The following is a 25351-nucleotide window of genomic DNA, read 5'->3' as shown; positions in this document are numbered from 1 at the left end:
GGAAGAGAGGGAGAGGGCGCACTCATGCTCGGACGCAGCACTGGAGGTCCTATTGGAGGAAGTCCAGAGGAGGAGGGATGTCCTGTACACACAATGGGGAAGGACACCACCTCACCCTCCTTCCCTAGTGTCCCCCTCTCCTGCTGCTGCTCTGCTTGGCCTTCATGCCCTCATTCCATTCATCATCCAATCCAAGGGTCGGCCCAGCAAGATGCCCATGACCAAGCACTTCCTTTCTCCTGGTGACTCCTATAAGATAGAGTTGCACAGTATTCACTCTCTTTAGATGTAGTTTGCAACGAATTTCTAGAATAAATGTTGATAGGGTGTTGGTGAAGTCTTGACAACGTGGTCCCAGAAATTCTCCCAATGTGTCTCAAAAGTCTGCTTCAAATGTTGAGTAGCAGTTGGAACAGCGAAAGCCGAGCATAGCTTTAAGTAGCACCAGAAATCCTCAGCAATGACTTGTTTTACAAAAACAAGAAATGCTGGAATCACTCAGCAGGTCTGGCAGCATCTGTGGAAAGAGAAGCAGAGTTAACGTTTCGGGTCAGTGACCCTTTTTTGGAACTCACAATGACTTGTTTTACTCTTGTTCAGTTGGTCACTCTTAGGAAAAGTTGTTAATTGAAGTGTTGGCCACCAAACTGCTGTGCAGTCTCTTTATTAAGTGATAGCAGGTGGTATAATTGTTAAATCAGGCCCTTAATGATCCGCCAGACAGCCGTTCAACTCCTTTACCAAGGTAGTGTCTTGTGCTAAATGATTGCTAAACTGGTTTTGTAGTTCACATCCCTATCTTGGCTGCCTCCGAGGCTTGTTAGCGCCTAAAGTATCCGATGAAATCGGCCTCCATGTCAGATTGATGCTGATCAGCATGCTGATTAATGCTGATTAATTCAAGTTGAAATGTTCTCACCGCTGTACTGAGTTTAGCAGTTCCATTGTGCTGACCCAGATGGTTGGCTTATAAAATGATATAGGCTGGCTGAACCTTGTATTCACTGTTATCACTGTTAGCCCACGCAATTAATTTAGAGCCAGGTTCTGGTTTTGCATTGTAGCGTCCTACAGTTTATTGCTAAGATCTTCCTGAAAGGAAAAAAAGACTTTGTTAACGTGCCCAAAATGCCAGGACAAAAATTCCCACATTGTAAATAATTTACTGAATGTCGCTGTGGGATGGGAAAGTGCAGAATGAAACGATTCAACATTTTATTTCACACATGGAGATAATGTGCTGTGAACAATTCAAAGCAGAATTCAACATAGAACGTACAGCTCTAAAAATTCGTGAAGTATTAGCAAGGTCGAAATGCCTGGCGGTAAACACTTTTAGTTGTAATTCTTTTTAAGTCCAAAAGATTTGCTGAAAATCCAGAAGGAGCTTGCAAAAGGTGAATGCCTGAGGCAGAATTTGGATTTGTTTTTAAAACAATTCTGATTATGAAACTGCTAAAAGCCTGATCAAAAAGCTACAGGAATTGTAAAGAATGTACAATGCACTATCCGTTAACACTATTCACACCCCAAGGCTGCATATAAAACTTGATCATCCATTACCTGGCCAAGGGTCATTATTTGGAACTTAAGAGCAGAAAAATGGGCTGGATTTTTTTGGACCCCCTGCTGGGCAAAAATTTGTCAGGTGGAATATAATGTGGGAAAATGTGAGGTTGTTCACTTTGGCAGGAAGAATAAAAAAGCAGAGTATTACTTAAAAGGAGAAAGACTACAGAATTCTGAGGTGCAGAGGTTTCTGTGTGTGCTCGTGCATGAGTCACAAAAAGTTAGTATGCAGATACAGCAATTAATAAAGAAAGCTAATGGAATGTTACCCTTTGTTACGAGAGGAATTGAAAATAAAAGTAAGGATGTTATGCTTCAGTTATATAGGGCATTGGTGAGACCACATCTCGAATACTATGTGCAGTTTCGGTCTCCTTAATTAAGGAAGGATGTAAATGCGTGGAGGCAGATTAGAGGAAGTTTACTAGATTGATAAAAGCAAAATACTGCAGATGCTGGGAATCTGAAATAAAAACAAGAAATGTTGGAAATAGTCAGCAGGTCTGGCAGCATCTGTGGAGAGAGAAGCAGAGTTAATGTTTCAGATCAGTGACCATTCATCAGAACTGACAAATATTAAAAATGTAAAAGGTTTTAAGCAAGTAAAGCAGGGGTGGAGCAAGAGATAACGAAAGAGTTGTTGATAGGACAAGGTCACAGATAATAACTGGCCAGAAGGTCATGGAACAAAGGCAAATGTTATGTTCATGGTGTGTTAAAAGACAAAGTGTTAGTACAGAGAGGGTGTGAATTGACAGTAAAATGAGCAGCCCTGGCTCCGAGCACAAACATGAAAAAAACAGTGGGTAGGCACCATTTCACCTTTTCAGCCCGACGCCAGGAACCCTGTCACCTGCACAGAATCCAGCCAAAGTGCGTCAGGTAATTGTATGAATATTGTGAACTATTAATCTACGGAGATCTACTATTTATTAGAAACTGCAAAGGAATTCAAATCATCTTTTTATATTCCATAGATTAATTGTTCACAACATTTTATACAATTACCTGATGCACTTAATACTTTTCCATTCTTAAGTTCTGAATAATAATCCCTGGCCAGGCAATGGATTATCTCGGGTTTTATGTGGAGCCTTGTGGCGTGAATAGTTATAATTTACAATCTTTACAATTCCTGTAGCTTTTGATCAGGCTTGTATCAATTCTAATCCTGAATAGCACAAACATTTAGCAAGAAAAAAAGGCAAATGAGAAAGCTTTGGCATTTAACAGTAATTCAATTCTCCGCTCCACTCCTACAAAAATGTAGTTTTTATTTAAAAGGTTAGGTTTTTATTTCTGTAACACTTTTTTTCTTGACTTTTCAGGCCTTGGCATGTTGTGCAACTGACCTCCTGGCATTGTGTGTACTGAGACCTCCAGGAGAATTTGCTGTCGACATTGTACTTGGTAGCTCGCAGAGGTTTGGTGTGCCACTTTCCTATGGAGGGCCACATGCTGCTTTTTTTGCTGTCAAAGAAAACCTTGTAAGACTGATGCCAGGAAGAATGGTAGGCGTTACCAGGTAAGAAAATACATGCCGATGATGGGTGCAGTACCAATTTTGTGACTGGTACATTGTGTTCCTTTTTAAATCTTACAAAGAGGGAATTTGAGGAGGAAAGTGGACTATCTAGAGATGCCTTCTGGAATACATGTTTCAGTCAACTAACTTACTGACACTCTCTATGTAGGGCTATACTTAAGGAATAACCACATGAGTGATGTTCAAAATACTCCTGGTTTACTCCTTTGTGTAGAAACTGGGGTTTGGGCGTTGTATCAAAGGAAACCTTTATTGCAGCCCTACTTTGCTTTTCCCCTTTTCAGCACTTAACTGGGTTTAGGAGAAGCGAGACCCTGGTATCTCAACATCCAAAGAAAACTGATTTTTGCTGACAAATGGAAAGCGTTTTTTTTTTACAGAAAATCAGGAGAGTATTATTTAATTTTGAATTTCACTGTAAAGGGATTTCAAGAGTTTCCTCAAAATTGTAGATACTGACACTGCAGAAGGAAGTTGAATTCATGGTCTGCCTTCCAGAGACCGTGGTAGCAGCTGTCATGGTGCAAGATGCAAAATCATGCTGTCCTAGATAACCTTTTATAAGTGCCTAGTGTGGTCCTGAACTGTGTACCAGGAAGGTTCCAGGTTCAATTCCTGTTCCATGTCAGCTGATTTCAACTGTAGCATTGATAGGTGCACTACAACTGGTCTAAGCATCCCTGAGCAAGGTAGGGCTCTGTTTCTCACCGTTCCCCAGCCTCGGTTACTGGGCTCTGGCTCTCACTGCTCCCTAGGCTCTGGCTGTCCCTGCTGGCCAGCCTTGGTTCTGGCCTCTGCCGCTTTGCGGCCTCGCTTACTGGCTCTGGTTCTTGCCACTTTCTGGCCACACTTACAGGGCTGTGCCCTCCAGTTCTCACCGTGCCCCAGCCTTAGTTACTGGGCTCTTGACAACGATGAGGGGGTGGGGGTTGGGGCAGGCAGGGGAACAGCATGGGATGGGGTGAGGGGGTGGGAGAGCTGGTGCAGACATGATGGGCCGAATGACCTCTTTTTGTGCTGTAACAATTCTGGGGACAGCATCAGGTGGGCAGCATGGCAGAAGCGAGGGGGGTAAATGGCAAAAGAGGGGGTGGTGGGGGAACAGCATGGGCGAGAGGGAATGGGGGGAATGGCATGGGAGGGTGGTTGGAGTGGAGGTGGAACAGCATTGTTGTAGGGGTACAGGAGGCCAGCATGGGGGTGGAGCAGAGGTCTGGCATTGGTGGGTAGTGAGGGGCATGGGAGAGAAGGAGGGCAGGGTGACAGCATAGGGGGTGGTGGGCTGGTCTGGGAGGTGTGGAATGGAGGGATGGGGAAGGGATGGCATGTGGTAGATGGAATAGGAATGGGGGTGGCATAGGAAGAGGGGGTGGAATGGGATGATATGAGGAATGAAAGGAATGGGATGTGTATGGCATGAGAGGGATAGCATGGCATGCGATGGGGATTTAAACAATTACCTTTGCAATAAAGATACTAATTTCACAGCAAATGTTTTCCTGGTCTTTGCTAGTTTTAGAGTCATAGAGTGATACAGCACTGAAACAGGCCCTTCGGCCCACCAAGTCTGTGCCGACCATCAACCACCCATTTATACTAATCCTACATTAATCACATATTCCCTACCACATCCCCACCTTCCCTCAATTCTCCTATCACCTACCTACACTAGGGGCAATTTACAATGGCCAATTTACCTATCAATCTGCAAGTCTTTGGCTGTGGGAGGAAACCAGAGCACCCGGCGGAAACCCATGCAGTCACAGGGAGAACTTGCAAACTCCACACAGGCAGTACCCAGAACCAAACCCGGGCCGCTGGAGCTGTGAGGCTGCGGTGCTAACCACTGCGCCACTGTCCATGCCAATATGTTCCACCACCACACCATGAGCTCCAACTTTGCGCAACAACCTTTTATGTGGCACCTTGTCGAATTCCTTCTGGAAATCCAAGTACATAAATTACTGATGTCACACAGTGCAATTTCACCCCACAAGCCTGTTTGCAGTTGTTTAGGCAATGTATCCATTTATCTGTTTACTGTTTCTCCTCCCTGACAAGTTTGTGTGTGCTCTCTCTCTATTCTATGCACAATGGGCCAGAATACGCTGTAAAAATAACAAATTTATTGGACTTGACATTATTGGTCCGTAAATCTTCCAGCATCCAGCGATACGCATGAGTTACAAATCGTCACAAATTGCGGAACAACTTGGGTCACTCCGCCGTTTCTCTCGGGAAAATGGCAGCTTGCCCTCAACCTCCTCCTGATTTGCATGATATTGCTGCATTTGCGCATTATTTACCAACTAAACTCACCACAGAAAGTTAGGGTGGGTACTTAATAACAAAACGAACTGTTTATGGTGTAATTTATGTTCCTGGAGTGCCAAGCAAACTCTTTGGCCCAGGAAGGGAACAATTGAAACGTTGAAGTCTCAATCCTGCAGGTAGTAAATTGTTCTTAGAGATTTTTAAAATTTGAAATTAATTTTTCTGATTTGTTTTCTTGCTTTTTGCCTCTTTTTATCTCTCTCAATCCAATCTATCTTTCCCTCTTTTTTTTTTGTTTTTTACTGTTTTTGTACCTTATTTGACTCTTAATTCACCCTATTTCCTCTTTCCTCTGTCTTTCTCGATCCTTAAATCACATTGGTTAAGGAGACAGACTGTTGGTCCCATCATTCACCAAGGTCCCAGATGCCCAGTTGCCGATATCATCTCAGACTTCCACCCTTTACAGTGCAGAAAATCTTAGAGCTGAAGGGTGAGGAAGAAATTCTAACAAATGGGAGCACACTGCAGCAAATTCTGGGCCAATGCACAGCTTAAAAACCTTGCCTAGATTCATATATTTTGAAAGTTTTTCTCCAGAAACAAGTGCTCCGGTGAAGATGTAGTAAGTGGACCATTTCTGCTCAAGGTTTATTTATGGCTGTTTTGATTTGTATAATACAGGGATGCTGCTGGAAAGGAGGTGTATCGCCTAGCACTACAAACCAGAGAGCAACACATCAGGAGGGACAAAGCTACCAGCAACATTTGCACAGCTCAGGTAAAGCATTGCTACTTCCAGCACCAGCTGGTTGACAACATTGAAATAAGATTTACTGACAACAACTAGTGTTCACAAATACTGCATAGATGCCAAATTGCACTTTTTTCCTAGTGTTCACAAATACTGCATAGATGCCAAATTGCACTTTTTTCTGAGGATCATTTGGGTTCAACATAGAGTGTTAGGAAAGAAACTAATTTTGTTCTTAAAAATTGTCGTGCACAGCTTTAGCCACTTCAAAGGAGCTCGGAAAGTAATTGAATTTGGTCAGTTAATGCAAGGGAACATTTGGTTGAATTCTGTATATGCATGACAAACAAAAGTAAGTCCGTGGGACATGCAAAGGCCAGTGACCAATTTAATGCAGCAAGCACTTCTTGCATTTAATTTAGTCCCAATTACAATACAGCCAAATCAATGTACAAAATAAAGCTTTTTCATGGTGTGCAAAATATACCTGTTAAAGCTATTTCAGTAAGTACAAAATCTGTGTTCAAGATATCCTCCCACCTTCAAAATAGACAATGGGAAAGTGAAGTAGAGGTGTATGACATTGCTTATAGTGAGTTAAAGATTATATTGTTGCAAAGAGTGAGGAGGAAGTGGGAGGAAGATGAATGCCTCCACTGAAAGAATTTGAAAATAAGTTTGTAAGAACTCTCCCTGGAAACTGAGATAAGGAAATGGTTCCTGTTAAATAGTGTTTTCTTTACTGGCTCCAGGTCGTAAATAAGTACATTTTCTAGATGTATTATGGGGAACAGTTCTTTACCTTGTACTGTGCATTTACATTTCAGAAAATTAGCTGGCAAAAAGCTCAAAGTCCATGCATTGTGTTTTTGTTAGATTCCCAAACAACAAATTTATATTTACTTTCAAAGCTGAATGCTGCCTGTAAAATTTCCTTTGACTCATTGCTGTGCAGGAGCAGACAGAGTTAGAAACAGTAAGTCCTGGCATACCTTGTGAAATTGCCCATTTTGTCTGTTATTAAAAAAAACTGGGAGTTTCTTTGGGGAGTATATTAAACAGAGAACGTGCAATTATATCGGTAATTTGTTTGTTGTTTTTGTAATTTTTTAAATGTCTTTATTAGGTCATCAATTTATTTATTTCCAGTACTAAGTCTTCAGTATAGTGAGGGAGTAAGATGGTAACTAAAATATTTTTAAATATTATATAGCATAATATAATAAGGGTACAGTAGCACAGTGATTATGTTACTGGACTAGTAATCCAGGCGCCTGAACTAATGATCCAGAGGTGTGAGTTCAAATTCCACCACGTCATCTGGGGAATTTAAAGTCAATTAAGTAAGTAAAAGAACAAAGAATAAAGAAAATTACAGCACAGGAACAGGCCCTTCGGCCCTCCAAGCCTGTGCCGATTCAGATCCTGTATCTAAACCTGTCGCCTATTTTCTAAAGGTCTGTATCTCTGCTTCCTGCCCATTCATGTATCTGTCTAGATACATCTTAAAAGACGCTATTGTGCCCGTGTCTACCACCTCCGCTGGCAACGCGTTCCAGGCACCCACCACCCTCTGCGTAAAGAACTTTCCACGCATATCCCCCCTAAACTTTTCCCCTCTCAATTTGAACTCGTGACCCCCAGTATTTGAATCCCCCACTCTGGGGGAAAAAGCTTCTTGCTATCCACCCTGTCTATACCTCTCATGATTTTGTACACCTCAATTAGGTCCCCCCTCAACCTCCGTCTTTCTAATGAAAATAATCCTAATCTACTCAACCTCTCTTGATAGCTAGCGCCCTCCATACCAGGCAACATCCTGGTGAACCTCCTCTGCACCCTCTCCAAAGCATCTACATCCTTTTGGTAATGTGGCGACCAGAACTGCACGCAGTATTCCAAATGTGGCCGAACCAAAGTCTTTTACAACTGTAACATGACCTGCCAACTCTTGTACTCAATACCCCGCCTGATGAAGGAAAGCATGCCGTATGCCTTCTTGACCACTCTATTGACCTGCGTTGCCACCTTCAGGGAACAGTGGACATGAACACCCAAATCTCTCTGTACATCAATTTTCCCCAGGTCTTTTCCATTTACTGTATAGTTCACTCTTGAATTGGATCTTCCAAAATGCATCACTCGCATTTGCCCTGATTGAACTCCATCTGCCATTTCTCTGCCCAACTCTCCAATCTATCTATATTCTGCTGTATTCTCTGACAGTCCCCTTCACTATCTGCTACTCCACCAATCTGAGTGTCGCCTGCAAACTCGCTAATCAGACCACCTATACTTTCCTCCAAATCATTTATGTATATCACAAACAACAGTGGTCCCAGCACAGATCCCTGTGGAACACCACTGGTCACACGTCTCCACTACTACTCTCTGTCTCCTGTTGCCCAGCCAGTTCTGTATCCATCTAGCTAGTACACCCTGGACCCCATGCGACTTCACTTTCTCCATCAGCCTACCATGGGGAACCTTATCAAACGCCTTACTGAAGTCCATGTATATGACATCTACAGCCCTTCCCTCATCAATCAACTTTGTCACTTCCTCAAAGAATTCTATTAAGTTGGTAAGACATGACCTTCCCTGCACAAAACCATGTTGCCTATCACTGATGAGCCCATTTTCTTCCAAATGGGAATAGATCCTATCCCTCAGTATCTTCTCCAGCAGCTTCCCTACCACTGACGTCAGGCTCACTGGTCTATAATTACCTGGATTTTCCCTGCGACCCTTCTTAAACAAGGGGACAACATTAGCAATTCTCCAGTCCTCCGGGACCTCACCCGTGTTTAAGGATGCTGCAAAGATATCTGTTAAGGCCCCAGCTATTTCCTCTCTCGCTTCCCTCAGTAACCTGGGATAGATCCCATCCGGACCTGGGGACTTGTCCACCTTAATGCCTTTTAGAATACCCAACACTTCCTCCCTCCTTATGCCGACTTGACCGAGAGTAATCAAACATCTGTCCCTAACCTCAACATCCGTCATGTCCCTCTCCTCGGTGAATACCGATGCAAAGTACTCGTTTAGAATCTCACCCATTTTCTCTGACTCCACGCATAACTTTCCTCCTTTGTCCTTGAGTGGGCCAATCCTTTCTCTAGTTACCCTCTTGCTCCTTTATATATGAATAAAAGGCTTTGGGATTTTCCTTAACCCTGTTTGCTAAAGATATTTCATGACCCCTTTTAGCCCTCTTGATTCCTCGTTTCAGATTGGTCCTACATTCCCGATATTCTTTCAAAGCTTCGTCTTTCTTCAGCCTCCTAGACCTTATGAATGCTTCCTTTTTCCTCTTAGCTAGTTTCACAATTTCACCTGTGATCCATGGTTCCCTAATCTTGCCATTTCTATCCCTCATTTTCACAGGAACATGTCTCTCCTGCACGCTAATCAACCTCTCTTTAAAAGCCTCCCACATATCAAATGTGGATTTACCTTCAAACAGCTGCTCCCAATCTACATTCCCCAGCTCCTGCCGAATTTTGGTATAGTTGGCCTTCCCCCAATTTAGCACTCTTTCTTTAGGACCACTCTCGTCTTTGTCCATGAGTATTTTAAAGCTTACAGAATTGTGATCACTATTCCCAAAGTAGTCCCCTACTGAAACTTCAACCACCTGGCCGGGCTCATTCCCCAACACCAGGTCCAGTATGGCCCCTTCCCGAGTTGGACTATTTACATACTGCTGTAGAAAACCCTCCTGGATGCTCCTTACAAATTCTGCTCCATCTAGACCTGTAACACTAAGTGAATCCCAGTCAATGTTGGGAAAATTAAAATCTCCTATCACCACCACCCTGTTGCTCCTACATCTTTCCATAATCTGTTTACATATTTGTACCTCTATCTCACGCTCGCTGTTGGGAGGCCTGTAGTACAGCCCCAACATTGTTACCGCACCCTTCCTATTTCTGAGTTCTGCCCATATTGCCTCACTGCTCGAGTCCTCCATAGTGCCCTCCTTCAGCACAGCTGTGAAATCCTCTTTGACCAGTAATGCAACTCCTCCACCCCTTTTACCTCCCTCTCTATCCCGCCTGAAGCATCGATATCCTGGGATATTTAGTTGCCAATCGTGCCCTTCCCTCAACCAAGTCTCAGTAATAGCAATAACATCATACTCCCAGGTACTAATCCAAGCCCTAAGTTCATCTGCCTTACCTACTACCCTTCTTGCATTAAAACAAATGCACCTCAGATCACCAGTCCCTTTATATTCATCATCTGCTCCCTGCCTACTCTTTTCCTTAGTCACGATGACTTCATTATCTAGTTCCTTACAGGCTTTAGTTACTACCTCCTTACTGTCCACTGACCTCCTCATTTGGTTCCCATCCCCCTGCCACATTAGTTTAAACTGTCCCCAACTGCGTTAGCAAAAGCACCCCCAAGGACATTGGTTCCAGTCCAGCCCAGGTGTAGACCGTCCAATTTGTAATAGTCCCACCTCCCCCAGAACCGGTCCCAATGTCCCAAAAATCTGAACCCCTCCCTCCCACACCATCTCTCAAGCCACACTTGATCGTGATATTGCTGGATTGTTGTAAATTCCATCAGGTTCACTAATGCCCTTTAGGGAAGGAAATCTGCTGTCTTTACCTGGTCTGACCTACATGTGACTCCAGACCCACAGCAATGTGGTTGACTCTGGATGTTTACACATTTTTCCTGTTTGGTGCTATGTTATGACGTTCCAATTTTATGAATATGTCTTTGGGGCTAACAAAGTGTACATGTGACAGAAATATGTACTAACATGGGCTGAAATGTGACACCCCCAAGTGTGTGCACACTAGATCTGATCTTTTTGTACATAGACTTTTGGAATGTAAAATTATGTAAGACTTATGATAGTTTCTCCAATGAATTTGTGGTTAACAGATGTTTAAGATTGGATTGTGACGCAGACTTCTTTCTGACAAATGTTTTATTCCTCTTCAGAAATAAATTTTAAAAACTGTTCCTTCTAATTTTAGGCACTTTTGGCTAATATGGCCGCAATGTTTGCTATTTATCATGGCCCTAATGGACTGAAACACATTGCAAAAAGAGTACACAACGCTACTTTAATTCTAGCTGAAGGTAAGACTTATTTATGAAAGGAAAAATTGGTTTCAAATTTGTCACTAAAAGCAGTTCTGATCTAATCTCTTTTTAATCAGGTTTGAAGCGTGCTGGGCATAAAATACAGCACGAAATATTTTTTGATACACTGAAGATCCACTGTGGTATGGCTACCCAGGAGATAGTTAACAGGGCTGCCCAACGACAGATGAACCTCCGAGGATATGGTAATTGTATGGTGAGTTATCTTTTGGCTATAATATTACTTTCTATTGGACAATTATAAACTCTTCCTTTGAGAATATCTACAACATGTTGATATTCTTCCCTTTCTAAGCCTTTTAAAAAAAAAAGACACACAGGTTGATTTCTGTCTAATACTTAGTCGGCTAATGCATCACCCAGCGTGTTTCCAAGCCAGGGCAGACTTGCTCTCAGGTCTGCATTGCTTTAGCTGACCTCAACCAGGATGGCAGAACATTGAAATTGGCCTCAGCCATTAGAGAGGCTTCCAAGCCTGTTTGTGAAGAAGACATTGAGACTAGGATGCTTTGGTGGAGACTATTTATTGCTTGCCACAGAGCTCACTACTCCATTCCTAACAACACCCAGCCAGTGCTGGCTGTCTCTTCTTTATATATATACATATGAGTATAATTAACTAATCAACACCCAACACCTATTCACCCTATTACCTTTACCTACTCGGTGTTTAACATCCATCAACAGAACTTGTTAGACAGTAACATCAGCATCCCCTGGCTCTGGAAAGGAAAAGAAACTCAGCCAGGGTTCCTCCTGTCTTTACCATCCCTCACTCCACCCCCAAAGCAAAATGCCTGTCAGTGCAGATAAGCGCTGGCAGCTCACTAGTCACATTCAGAGGAGTCTTCACAATGAGGTGGTAGTGTGACAGGCACCAAAAACTTGCACATAAGCCCGAGGCCCTTTACCGGGCTGACTTCCAGTCTCTCAGATGTGGCACGATGCCTGTGCATCACAGAGTCTGGGACCAATATTGTCAAGCTCATGTGAGATCAGAGAACTGGCAGCAAACTCTACCTCTGTGTTTTGACACACCAGAAATTCTCAGGTCCCAGTTTCTGCACCGTGGTCTCAGGCCTGTGAAGAATCAGAGAGCAAAAATAATCTCTTGGTTCATGTCTGTAATCCAGCTTTCAAATAACTTCCAGGTTGCTCACAGCAGCATTGGGGGAATTATGTGGCTTCAGATTTGTCTGGGGCCTTCTCAGCTCACACCCTGTACCCCTGTGCATTAACCTGGCTAATCTTGTCCCTTATACTCTTGGCTATTTAGAAAAGTCCTTTTTTTTCAGTTTTGACATTTGCTAGTATATCAGTGTAGAATCTTGGAGAACAGTTTTAATGTAACCCACCAGTTGGGAAACTGATGAAGCTGGGCGGAACACTCGTTTTACCCAATAAATGGAGAGTATTATCGAGGGGTGTAAATTCAGCAATCCACCCAATCCCGTCAGATGCTCACTTGGCATGTTAGGTTAAAATTACACTACTTGTGTTCGTACCTTTTTAATCTGTCTAGGCCAGAATCACTCACTCTTCTTGGTGTTCTGCATGTATACAAACCACCATGAGGTTTTTGGGACAGCTTCTCATCCGGTAACCAATCAGGTTTCTGCCCCTGCCACAGTACCAAAACAGCTCTTATCAAAGTCAGAAATGACATCCCATGTAACTGTGACAAAGGTAAATTTTCCCTCCTCCTCCGTCTTGACCTATCTGCGGCCTTTGACATGGTTGGCCACGTCATCATCCTCTCACACCTCTCCACTGTTGTCCAGCTGGGTGGGACTGCACTCACCTGGTTCCATTCTTACCTAACTAATCGTAGCCAGAGAACTTCTTGCAAAGGCTTCTCTTCCTGTTCCTGCACCGTTACCTCTGGTGTCCCCGAGGATCTATCCTTGGCTCCTCCTATTTCTCATCTACATGCTGCCCCTCGGTGACATCATCCGAAAGCTCAATGTTAATTTTCACATGTACGCTGATGATACTCAGCTCTACCTCACCACAACCTCTCTCAACTCCTCCACTGTTGCTAAACCATCAGACTGCTTATCCAACATCCACTATGGGATGAGCAGAAATTTCCTCCAATTAAATATTGGGAAGACTGAAGCCATTGTTTTCAGTCCCTGCTCCAAACTCCATTCCCCAGCTATTGACTCCATCCCTCTCCCTGGCAACAGTCTGAGATTAAGCCAGTCTGTTTGCAACCTGGGTGTTACATTTGAACCCGAGCTTTCGACCTCATATTTATACCATTACTAAGACCGCCTATTTCCACCTGCATAACATCATCCGACTTTGCTCCCGTCTCAGCTCATCTGCTGAAACCCTCAATCGTGTCTTTGTTACATCTGGACTTGACTATTCCAATGCACTCCTGGCTGGTCTACCATATTCTATCCTCCATAAACTTGAGATCATCCAAAACTCTGCTGTCCATGTTTTAACTTGCACCAAGTCCTGTTCACCTATCACCCCTGTGCTCGCTGACCTACATTGGCTCCTGGCCAAGCAACGTCCTGATTTTAAAATTCTCATCCTTGTTTTCAAATCCCTCCATGGCCTGGCCCCTCCCTATCTCTGTAATCTCCTCCAGTCCCCCAGCCCTCTGAGATATCTCTGATTTCTAATGCTGGCCTCTTAAGCATCCCTGATTTTTAGTCACTCCACCATTGGTGGCCGTGCTATCAGGTGCCTGTGCCCTAAGCTGAGGCATTCTCTCCCCACACCTTTACACCTCACTTTCCTCCTTTAAGACATTCCTTAAAACTGACCCCTTCGACCAAACTTTTGGTCATCTGACCTAATATCTCCTGATGTGGATCAGTGTCATATTTTGTTTAATAATGCATGTGAAATGTTGTGTTGTGTTAAAGGCATTTATATAAATATAAGTTGTTGTTGTAACACCGCCAGACAGTTTGAAGAACTACAGTCCGTACATTAGAATGTCTTTGTTTTCCCTCTTCAGCCCAATAGATTGCATTTCCATTCCTCCTTTTAATGTTAAAAGTCCAGTGGGGCTTCACGAATGGAAATATATAGGGTAATGAATGCCAGGCTCAAGATCGGGTTCCAATTCAGTTGTTTCCCCATTTGTTAATTTACTTTCCATTTTCTCCACTTTTCTCTATCTCTTGTTCGAACAACAGTTTGCATTTATGTAGCACCATTAACATTAAAATGTCCCGAAGTGCTTCACAGGGGCATGAGGAAAAGCAGATGCAAAGCCAAATAAGTAGAGATTAGGATGGGTGACCATAAGTGTGGTCAAGGAGTAGTGTTTTGAAGCAGGAGAGATTACAGATTGTGGCATCTCGGCAGCCAATGGTACAAACAGCAGTGGTGGGGGAAAGTCAAAGGGATGGAGGGTTGTCGGGGTGGAAGAGGTTGTAGAGATAAGGGTGAGACTGTAGAAGGATTTAAATACAAGAATATGAATTTAAAATTTTATACTCAATGTAGGTCAGCAAAACAGGAAAAGGGCTGCTTGGTGAGGGATTGGGTAGGAGCAACAGTCAAAGGGCGTTGGAAGGTTGGACGCCTGCCAGGAGATGTATATGCAAGCCTGGAGGTGATGAAAGTATGTATAGTTTTAGTGGAAGATGAGCTGATGTAAGATGGGTGATGTTCACAAATTCCTCTCCCAGAAGTGCTGAATTGTCCGGCTGTGCAGTTTCAAAGCTACCAGCTGGCCATTTGGCCCATCATGTCTGTGCTGGCTGGAAAAGCGCTATCCAGACGAATTCCACTTTCCGGTTCTTGGTCTGTAGCTTTGTCAGTTATGGGGGGGGGAGAGGGTGGCGCCAGAGAATAGTATCGCTCACATCCATCCAGAAATCCGATGTTGTGACATTCGTTCTGCATTTAGCCAGTGGCGGGAAAGCACCAAGGTAGCGTCCCCGTCCCAGCGCGATGGAGTGTAATTTAAATTGCTGAACAGGTAGTTAAAGTCCATTTGCATGCAATTGAAAGTGATTTAACGGGGGACTTTGAATTAAGTGGATGACCAGTGGACCCTCACGTGCCTTTGGATCCTTGGCTGTTGAAAGGTGGCAGCACCGAGCAAGGTGGCCAGCAGAGGCATTGTCGGCCTATTGTGCTGTGCACTCTGCATGGATTGGTCTTGGGTGGTCTGTACTAAAGGCCTGCTCAGGTCGGGAAGAAGAACCACAGCAGACCCGAGCCCGACCCAGCCCGAGCCTGGCCCTGACACGACCCGACAGATCCACAGCGGACCCGAACCTGACCCGGCCCGAGTCCTCCGATTTTGCCCCAACCCGGCCTGAGCCTGGTCCCGACCCGACTCGACTCGACCCGAGCCCGACCCGACCATCCCTTTACTTAACTTCCGACTCAGAACCTCCAGGAAGCTGCAGCGCATGCGTGATGACGTCACTGCGCAGACTCAGTTTCGATCCAGCTCAGGTAAGTTTTTTTTTAAAAATTTCAATACTTACCAGCAGAGCACTTACCGTGTGTGTCCGGCCCGACCTGGACTCAGCCCAGCCCGACCCGAGCCCGAAAGCCCACACCCGGATGAGGGGCCCGACCCGACCCGGACCCGACACATGTCGTCGGGTTCACGTCAGGTAGCAGGCCTTTAGTCTGCATGGGTTGCCTACATGGGTGGCCATACTATTGGGTGAGAGGGTTGACTCTCAGCAAGGGTGGGCACTGAGGGCCATTAGCGTATAAGCCAAGAGGAGTAGCAAAGACAAAGATGCCAAAGAAACTCCGCCTCCACAAGGACAGCGCTCTGGAGGCCTGCTGATCACCTGGTTGGGTCTCATACACTCTGTATTTTGGGATCCCCATGGTGTGATGCAGTGCCTCTGATGGAGGGAGGGCCAAGAGGCAGCTGTGCCTGCCTGTGAAGCTTCACATGAGAGCAACAGCAGCCGGCCATGCCAAGAAGGGTCCATCTGTGCCAGCGAGTGTACTGGACCCGAATCGGCTGCCTCCAATGCCAGAACAGCAGTGTCAGTGAAGACTATGGCTCTCCAGGGATGCCATCACCGATTTATGTGCCCTGATGCAGGATGAGTTGCGACCTATTAGATTCGGTGGTCACCCTGTGCCAGTGGCCCTGAAGATCACTTTGGCACTCAACTTTTACACGTCAGGATCTTTCCAGGGATCCAGGGGGGACATGTGGGGCCTCACAGGCAGCAGCCTACCGCTGCATCAAGAATATGAACAATGCCCTGTTCAAGAGGGCCGGTGACTATGTGCGCTACCAGACTGACCCTGACAGTCTGGCCGAGGGGGTCTTTGAATTCGGGGCCATTGCTGGATTTCCCCGGGTGCAAGGTGTGATGGATTGTTGGTTTGTGACCATCAAGGCTCCCACGGACCAGCCAGCCGCCTTTATCAACAGGAAGGGCTTTCATTCCATCAACGTTCAACTGGTCTGCAACCACTGAAGGCGGTTCCTGCAGGTGTTTGCTCGCTTCCCGGGAAACAGCCACAACACCTACATACTTCGACAGTCCCAGCGGCAGCAGCTTTTCATCCCGCCCCCCTGCTCACCTTCAGGGATGGATTCTCGGGGACAAAGGCTACCCATTGAAGACATGGCTACTCACACCTGTGAGGAATCCTCGCATTGCAGTGGAGGAGAGATCCAACACGCGCATCGCGCTGGCAATTGGGCTGCTGAAGTTGCGATCCGGTGCCTGGATTGATCCAGTGGAGCTCTGCGGTATGTCCCAGCAAGGATCTCTCATATCATGGTGGTCTGCTGTGCTTTGCACAATCTAGCACTGCAGAGGGGGGAGGCCTTGCAGGTAGAGGATATGATTGAATGCCACTCCTCCATGGAGGCAGACAACATGGGGAGGATGATGAGCAGGCAGCACTGGATGTTGAATCACTTGCACCGGAGGCTAGGCAAATTGAGCAATGGGCCAAGGAGGCAGGAGACAATCTCGTACTTGCCCGCTTCCAGCCACCATGATGGCCTCTTAGAGTGAACTCAATAAAGACTCACCTCAATGTATTCACTCTGTCGCCTCCTTTCTATTGGGTTCTGTGCCTAGCGCCCAGCTGAACCACGTGCTCTGGTACATCTGGGATGCATACCAAAGGCAGCCTGTGCCTACACTGGCAGCCCAATGAGGGGGAAGGGCGAAGTCAGCATCTCACCATTAAGACATGAAAGAGTAAGCATTTTCCACAATGAATGTTAACTTCAAAAATGGAAAAACTTTATAACACAAAACAGCTGGCAAATGTCGGACACCTGTAGAACCCCAAGTGTGTTTTAGATGTTTACTTAATATATTTACGAGTGTTCCTACATGGTCTGGGCTGGAGGAAAGCTGCTGATCAGGCTGCCCCTTGGCCTGTGAAGACTCTGGCGGCTGTCCTCTGGCTGCCTGAGGCCTGGAGGGCCCCAACTGCCTGCGGGTTTCCTGCACAGATGCAGGACTCTCCTCAGGCGTCATGGCTACTGGAGCTGGGCTCACTGGAGGGGCTGAGGAGCCACTGTCCACACTGAGCGCCCTGAGGGGAGCCGCCAGTTGTGGAGCTCACCCGCTCCTCCTCCCTTTCAAGGCTCAGTTGCACCTCCCTGCTGAGCATAGAAGGACAAAGCTGGAGAAGACTCCAGGGGGTTGGTCCTTCTCTTGCCTTGCTACTGCTGCATTGAGCTCATGGCCAAGGTGATGGTGTGCAGATCTGCATGCATCTGAGGGATCTGGCTCTCCATGAGGGTCGCCAACCACTCGATGGAGGAAGCAGTGAGCTCACATGCCTGAGATATAGCAGCAATCATAGAATGGATGGACTCCTCCATCGTCCACTCATGGCTGCGCACGGCCTTGCACATATCCGCCAGATCTTGCCTTATCTTTCTCTCTAACTCCAACATATCCTGCTAGAGGCTCATCAGCCTGGGGCTCAGCAGGCCTTGGCTGTCTCGCCCTCAGCCAGCTGCTCGGGTGCGTGTGCGGTGCTCTCACCAGATTGTGACCCTGAATCTAAGACCAAACGCAAACCCACCAGCGTGTAAGTATCTGTGCTGGTGGAAGGTGCAGGAGAGTCATGTGATGGTGCATCATCTAACTGCTCCTCCTCACTGGTCGATGGCTGTCCTCATTCTGCTGGAGCCTCTTGCAGACGCCAACCTGCATTAAAGAACAGACGTGTGGGATAGGCTGTGCAGATCTTGCCATGCCAGCCATCAGTGATGTGGATCTCCAGAAGTATATTGGATGTCAAATGAAGACAATTCTCATTCTCTTGTGCACAGACTCCAGTCTCACCATCCACTACTGAGCAGCTGCCCTGGGTCCCCGCTAACTCCAGTGCCTCTTCCTCAGCCATAGAGAGGGGCCATATATCTTTAATCCCTCCACCAGTCCTTGACGTCTCCATGTTGTTATGGGCCCTGCTTGTCCTGAAAGTGAAAAGAGGAACATAGTAAGGCTTTGCAGAATGCGCAAGAGAACCATTCTGCTCGTGGTAGCCCTCATCCCTGCTGAGGTATCCTACATAGTCTGCTCTCAGGGGAGGTAATAGGGATGAGATGTGAAAGAAGGTGCCCTGTGGCCGAGATGTGGTGATGCCTATCCGCCTTTGCCAGCGCCTTTGTGCCCCAAAGAGGAGAGAGATGTGGAGTACTCACTTTGGCAGGACAAAGGAGGTTATTGACTCTTCCTGCACTGCACCCATGTTCAGTGGGGGGAGGGGGTGACACCACGGCTGTTGACCTTCTCTGCGCTCTCCAGCCCGGCTTGCTTGGTCATGCGGGAAGACCTCTTCTTGCCATCCCTGGGGAAGAGGAGCTCCCGCCTTTCACTTGCCGCTTGGAGAAAAATCTCCAGGGAGGCATCACTAAACTGTGGGGCCACCCGGTGTCTTGCCTCTGCCATTCTGCGGTGTCCTTCCCCGCAGGCGGGGGTTGCAGGAGACACTCCCACACCAGATTCAACAAAGAATAAATGGCAGAAATGCAAGCAGGACTGGCAGAGCTTTAAATATGGCCCCAAACCCCGCTCCAGAGTTATCTTGCACTATCATCCGCGCCTCCATCATGATAATTGACTGTACTCTGCATGATTGCGGTGGGCCGGCTGCAAATGTGACAAGTGACAACGGCACCCACTTCCGGTCCACCCCCACAAACTGCAACAGGTTAACAAAATTCAACCCTTCAAGTGCATATCCAAGTACATTTTAAATATGATGAGTGATTCTGCCTCCACCACCCTTTCAGGCAGTGAATTCCAGACCCCCAGCATCTTCTGGGTGGAAAAACCTTTTTCGCAAGTCCCTCTAATCCTTCTGCCAATTACTTTAAATCTATTCCCCTGCTATTGAACTTCCTGCTAAGGGAAATCGGTCTTTCCTATCCACTCTATTTAGGCTCCTCATAATTTTATACACCTCAATTCAATCTCTCCTCAGCCTCCTCTGTTCCAAAGAGAACAGCCCCGGCCTATCCAAAATTGGCACCAACGCCGTTGCTGGGGACGGAACGGCCGCCCCCTCTATGTCATCAGGGCCGGCAGCTCCGCCCCCTCCATTTAAATGAGCCCCCATGCAGAATATTGCAGGGGCTCAGTGACTGTGCATCTACACGGGAAGACCGGCGATATCGGAGCACATTGCCGTGATTTGCGGCACACTCATAAAATTAAGCCCAACGTTTCAGGTCTGACCTTTCATTGATTTCCAGCATCTGCAGTATTTTGCTTTTATTTTAGTGCATAATGTGGGAGCTTGTCAAAAGCCTTGCTAAAATCCATGTAGACTATATCAAACATGCTGTCCTCAATCACCTTTCTTGTTACCTCCTCAGTAAATTCAGCCATGTTAGACGGTTAAAACCTTAACAAATCCATTATGACTTTCCTTGATAATCTGTGCCTTTCTAGATAACAATTAATACTGTCGCTCAGAATTTTTTTCCAATTTGCCCACCACCGAGGCAAGGCTGACAGGCCCTTAATTACTCTGGCCATCCCTTTCATCCTTTTTAAACAAGGGTACAATGTTAGCAGTCTTCCATCACCATGCCTGTAACCAGAGAGGATTGCAAAATGATAGTCAGAGCCTCCGTTATTTCCTTCCTTCCTTCCCTACATTTTATCTGGGCCTGACAATTTATCTACTTTCAAAGATGCTAAACACGTAAATATTTCCTCGCTCACTACATTTATCCCAACCAATATTTCACGCTGCTCCTTAACTACAGTGTCTGCTTTGTTCCCCTCTTTTGTGAGGATAGACGCCAAGTATTCGTGGAGAACCATGCCTACGTCTTGGACACACCAAGGACATCTTTTTGGCCTCTAATTGGCTCTACTCTTTCCTTAGTTATCCTCTTGCTCTTTATGTACTTGTAAAAAACATTTTTGGGTTTTCCTTGGTTTTACTTACCAATACTTTTTCATGCTCTCTCTTTGCTTTCCTAATTTCCTTTTTAAATTTCAACCCTGCACATTCTGTCCTCCTTGCAGTAGAATTGCAGTGTGAGTTTGCTATTGTTGGTGCATTAGATGTTGTACCATCTGGAGAAGTACAGTTTTAATTGTTAGGTTTAACACACAATGTTGACTTTCATTTGACAGCTGGGAGTTTCCCTCGATGAAACAGTGACTGAGAGAGACCTAGATGACCTCCTCTGGGTTTTTGGCTGTGAATCATCTGCTGTAAGTACTTTTGATGCAATGTATTAGAGCTGTTTCTGTGATACAAATGTATGGTGAATTTTAAAAGTAGGTTATGTTTGCAGTACTTCAACTCACTCTCATGGAGAAGTAAAAATTGCAGAGTGTAACTTGCTCATCTCTCCTTCTCTTAGTGTGCAAAATATGGGGTCAACTTTAAGTATATGGTGAAAGAGAGAATTTGCATTTATATAGCCTTTTTCACATCATCCCAAAGTACTTCCCAGCCAATGCATTACTTTTGAAGGGTAGTCACTTCTGTAGGTAAGTGCAGCAGTCAATTTGCAGACAGCAAGATCCCACAAACAGGAGTGAGATTAATGATCAATTAATCTTTTTGGGTGGTGTTGGTTGAGATCCGTGTTGGCGAGAAAACTGGGAAATCTTCCCAGCCTTCTTCAAATAGCACCTTGGGATATTTTACGTCCACCTGAGCTTCAGATGGGGTCTCGGCTAAAAGATGGCACCATTGATAATGCAACATTCTCTTCATACTGCACTGAAGTAGCAGTATGAATTATGTGTTCAAGTCCCTGGAGTGGGGTTTGAACACATAACTTTGTGACTGAAATGTAATTGTTACCACTGAGCCAAGATCATGCTTGCATTTGCTGGGTGCAATGATTGAGGCCTTAAGCTGATATATTTGTGGAGCAGGCATGTTAGTGAGAGCATCATTGTTTAGAATGAAAGTTTAACTGTGGCCTGCTTAGGTGACTTAACTTGGAATGGGTAAAGGGATGAGGGCAATTGACATTGAATGGGATCTGCCTGGGAGATTGCTATAAATGTGCTATAGCCGTGTATGAGAACATAAAATCTAGGAGCAGGAGTAGGCAATTCAGCCCCCCGAGCCTGATCCGCCATTCAATACGATCATGATTGATCTCATCTCCGCCTCAACTCCACTTTCTCCCGTTCTCCATAACCCTTCAACCCTTTACTAATTAAAAATCTCTCTATCTCCTCCTTAAATTTACTGAATGTCCCGGCGTCCACCACACCCTGGTCTAGTGAATTCTACAGACTCACGACCCTTTGAGAGAAGTAATTTCTCCTCATCTCTGTTTTAAATCTGCTACCCCTTATCTTAAAACTATGACCTCTCGTTCTAGATTGCTCCACAAGAGGAAACATCCTCTCTATGTCTACTTTGTCAATCCCCTTAATCATCTTATATACCTCAATTAGATCTCCTCTCATTCTTCTAAACTCCAGAGAGTAAAGGCCTAAACTGCTCAATCTCTCTTCATAAGACAAACCCCCCCATCTCTGGAATCAATCTAGTGAACCTCCTCTGAACTGCCTCCAATGCAACTACATCCCCCCTCAAGTAAGGGGACCAAAACTGTATGCAATACTCCAGGTGTGGTCTCTCTAATGCCTTGTACAGTTGTAGCAACACTTCCCTACTTTTATACTCTATTCCTTTAGCAATAAATGCCAAAATTCTATTTGCCTTCCTTATTACCTGCTGCACCTGCATACTAGTTTTCTGCGATTCATGCACGAGGACACCCAGATCCCCCTGCGCCGAAGCACTCTGAAGTTTCTCTCCATTTAGATAATTTGTCTTTCTATTCTTCCGACCAAAATGGATAATCTCACACTTATCCACGTTAAACTCCATCTGACAAATTTTGGCCCATTCACCTAACCTATCCATATCCATTTGTAAATTTCTTATTTCTTTATTGCAACTTACTATCCCACTTATTTTAGTGTCATCTGCAAATTTGGCTATAGTACCTTCTATCCCTGCATCCAAGTCATTAATATAGATTGTAAATAGCTGGGGCCCAAGGACCGAGCTCTGTGGCACCCCACTGGTTACATCTTGCCAATCAGAAAAGGACCCATTTATCCCGACTCTGTTTTCTGTTGGTTAGTCAATCCTCTATCCAAGCTAATAAATTGCCCCTAACCCCAGGTGATCTTAAGCTAATAAATTGCTCCTAACTCCATGTATAGTATATAGTTTAACAATGTGGTGATCCATCTGGGTAATATTGCAAAATTTATAGTGGACTATATTTCTGAGTGTGAATGCAAAGGAGAAATAAAATATTCTTGACTACAGCCCTTCCAAGTTATTTTTAAAAAATAGTTTGGTGCAGTCTTCAACAATTACTGTATTAAATGTTTTTTTTAAAGGAGTTAATAGCTGAGAGCATGGGAGATGAACCAAAGGGTATCTTGGCCACACAGTTTAAGAGGACAAGCAAATTCCTCTCACATCCAGTCTTCAGCAGGTTAGTAAGCAGCTTTGTGCTACGATTGCAACTTAATCCATTGAAGTAAAGCTGCTGTAAATGAGTAATAAGTGCGTTCACTTGTCACAGTTTGTACCTGTATCTGTCTCTTCCTTGTTAAAGTGTTTGCAGTTCGCTCTAAGTTACCAGTGGATATGTTTGCAAAATATGGTTCATCTTGAGCATCAATGCTTTATAGTAGATGGGGCATCGAATTATTTTAAAACCCCAAAAAATTGGGAGATTCTTTTATTCCTTTTTCCACCTTTTCCAAATCATCTTTTAAGTCTTTTAATTGATCTTCAAAAATTCAAGTTCTCATTGAAAAGGCAAGGGATTTTATTTACTGTTACCATAGTTATATAGAATTTACAGCAGAGAAGAGGCCATTCAGCCCATCGTATTTGTGCTGACACTATGAAAGAGCTATCCAGCTACTCCCCTCCCCCCACACACACCCCACACCCTGCTCTTCCCTATAGCTGTGCAAATTTCTCCTTTTCAAGTATATATCCAATTTCCTTTGCAAGTTACTAATAAATCTGTTTCCACCACTTTTTCAAGCAATGCATTCCAGAACATAACCCACAGCTTCTCCTCATCCCCCCTCTGGACTATTTGCCAGTTCTGAAATCTGTGTCCTCTGTTTACCAGCCCTCCTGCCAGTAAAAACCGTTTCTCAGCATCCATTCTTATCAAAACCCTTGATCATTTTGAATACCCCTCTATCAAATCTCCCCTTGACCTTCTCTGCTATAAGAAAAATAATCTCAGTTTCTCTAATCTTTCCACATAACTGAATCAATTATTAAGTTTATTTGGACATCATCAGGTTGCCTTAGATACACTAAAACGTTCTATACACCGTTGTTAATAAAGTTTTAATGCCGTATGATTACATTTTCCCTTGCCCCTTATGGGACCACTTCCATAAACGACAATAAATGTCTGGCCTAAAGATGAGTGTGAGACCAGCCTTGTCACTTCACACTTGTAATTATTTTGGTGTGGTGAGCTATGTGACGATACCTGAATTGCTGAAACCGCCTTAAACAAAACATTTCTTAAAACTGTTTTAATGTTATGTGTCAAGCTTGATATTCATTTAATAATTTTATTATTTATACATAATTGCATGTTTTAGGCACTTCATTTGTTAATTTGTATATTTCAGTTATCACTCAGAAACAAATATTGTCCGGTACATGAAGAAATTAGAAAATAAAGATATTTCTCTAGTTCACAGCATGATTCCGCTGGTGGGTGATTGTTATTTTCATATTTTTTTTCCACTTCAATATGTAACCCCAGACATTAGTGATTGTGTATTACACATTTTCTTTCCTCTATTTGAACCAGGGGTCTTGCACAATGAAGCTGAACAGTTCCTCGGAGCTCACTGTGAGTGTGCTTTATTCCTCATGTCACTTTAACTACAAAACTGACTACCTGTATTTCTTGAAGTTGAACACAACATATTGCTAAAATAAAAGCAAAATACTGCAGATGCTGGAAATCTGAAACACAAACAAGAAATGTTAGAAATACTCAGCAGGTCTGGCAACATAATGCTAGTCTTGCCTGTTTAGGAGGACAACACAACCCGATTCCGATCTGCTTTCAAGATAGTGAGCATTTACAAGTGTACTTTTGGTGCAAAGGCTTGTGCTTGTAGCACTGGCTTCCTCACCTGGTACTCACACCTGGAAATTCAGCCGCATAGGCACTAAACGGCCACTTAAGGTCTTGCACAATACCTGTTTAAGGCTCCTACTGCAGGATTGGTTTGCCTTGAGGTAGCCGGCACCAACTGCATACAGGAAAACCAGATCTACATGTAGCCTAACAAGCGATTTTTATATGTTCAAATGACACTGGTCACCCATCATGAACTGCAAGGCCATGGGTAAGGCGTTCTCCTCATCTACCACTAGCCTCCCAGTTTATGGAGTCTGCGTAGTCACAAGAAACCATTGTGCAGTGTATATTTGGGTCACCAAGGGCCATATAGGTACAGATTATGAAACAATCAGATGTGTGTAAATTTGATTTTTCACTGATTGTCCCCATAGTCTCAAGTGAAGGTCCATTGTACACCCACAATAATATGTCAAAATCACACAATAGTTTTCAACTGGAGCTG

General features: G+C 44.6%; 1 protein-coding gene across 1 annotated transcript in view; it reads left to right on the top strand.

Moving 5' to 3' along the window:
- Positions 1-25351, top strand: part of gldc (glycine dehydrogenase (decarboxylating)) — a 213882-nt gene that overhangs the window by 72180 nt on the left and 116351 nt on the right. The window contains exons 7-14 of the mRNA XM_068030712.1: positions 2898-3094; positions 6074-6170; positions 11141-11246; positions 11327-11466; positions 20858-20938; positions 23111-23208; positions 24383-24467; positions 24568-24609. Coding sequence (XP_067886813.1) covers positions 2898-3094; positions 6074-6170; positions 11141-11246; positions 11327-11466; positions 20858-20938; positions 23111-23208; positions 24383-24467; positions 24568-24609 — 846 coding nt within the window. The remainder of the gene's footprint in view (positions 1-2897; positions 3095-6073; positions 6171-11140; positions 11247-11326; positions 11467-20857; positions 20939-23110; positions 23209-24382; positions 24468-24567; positions 24610-25351) is intronic.

Source organism: Heterodontus francisci, chromosome 4 (genome assembly GCF_036365525.1).
Source record: "Heterodontus francisci isolate sHetFra1 chromosome 4, sHetFra1.hap1, whole genome shotgun sequence".
Lineage (NCBI taxonomy): Eukaryota > Metazoa > Chordata > Chondrichthyes > Heterodontiformes > Heterodontidae > Heterodontus > Heterodontus francisci.
The sequence above is the reverse complement of the archived record's forward strand: the minus strand, read 5'-3'. Positions and strand labels throughout refer to the sequence as shown.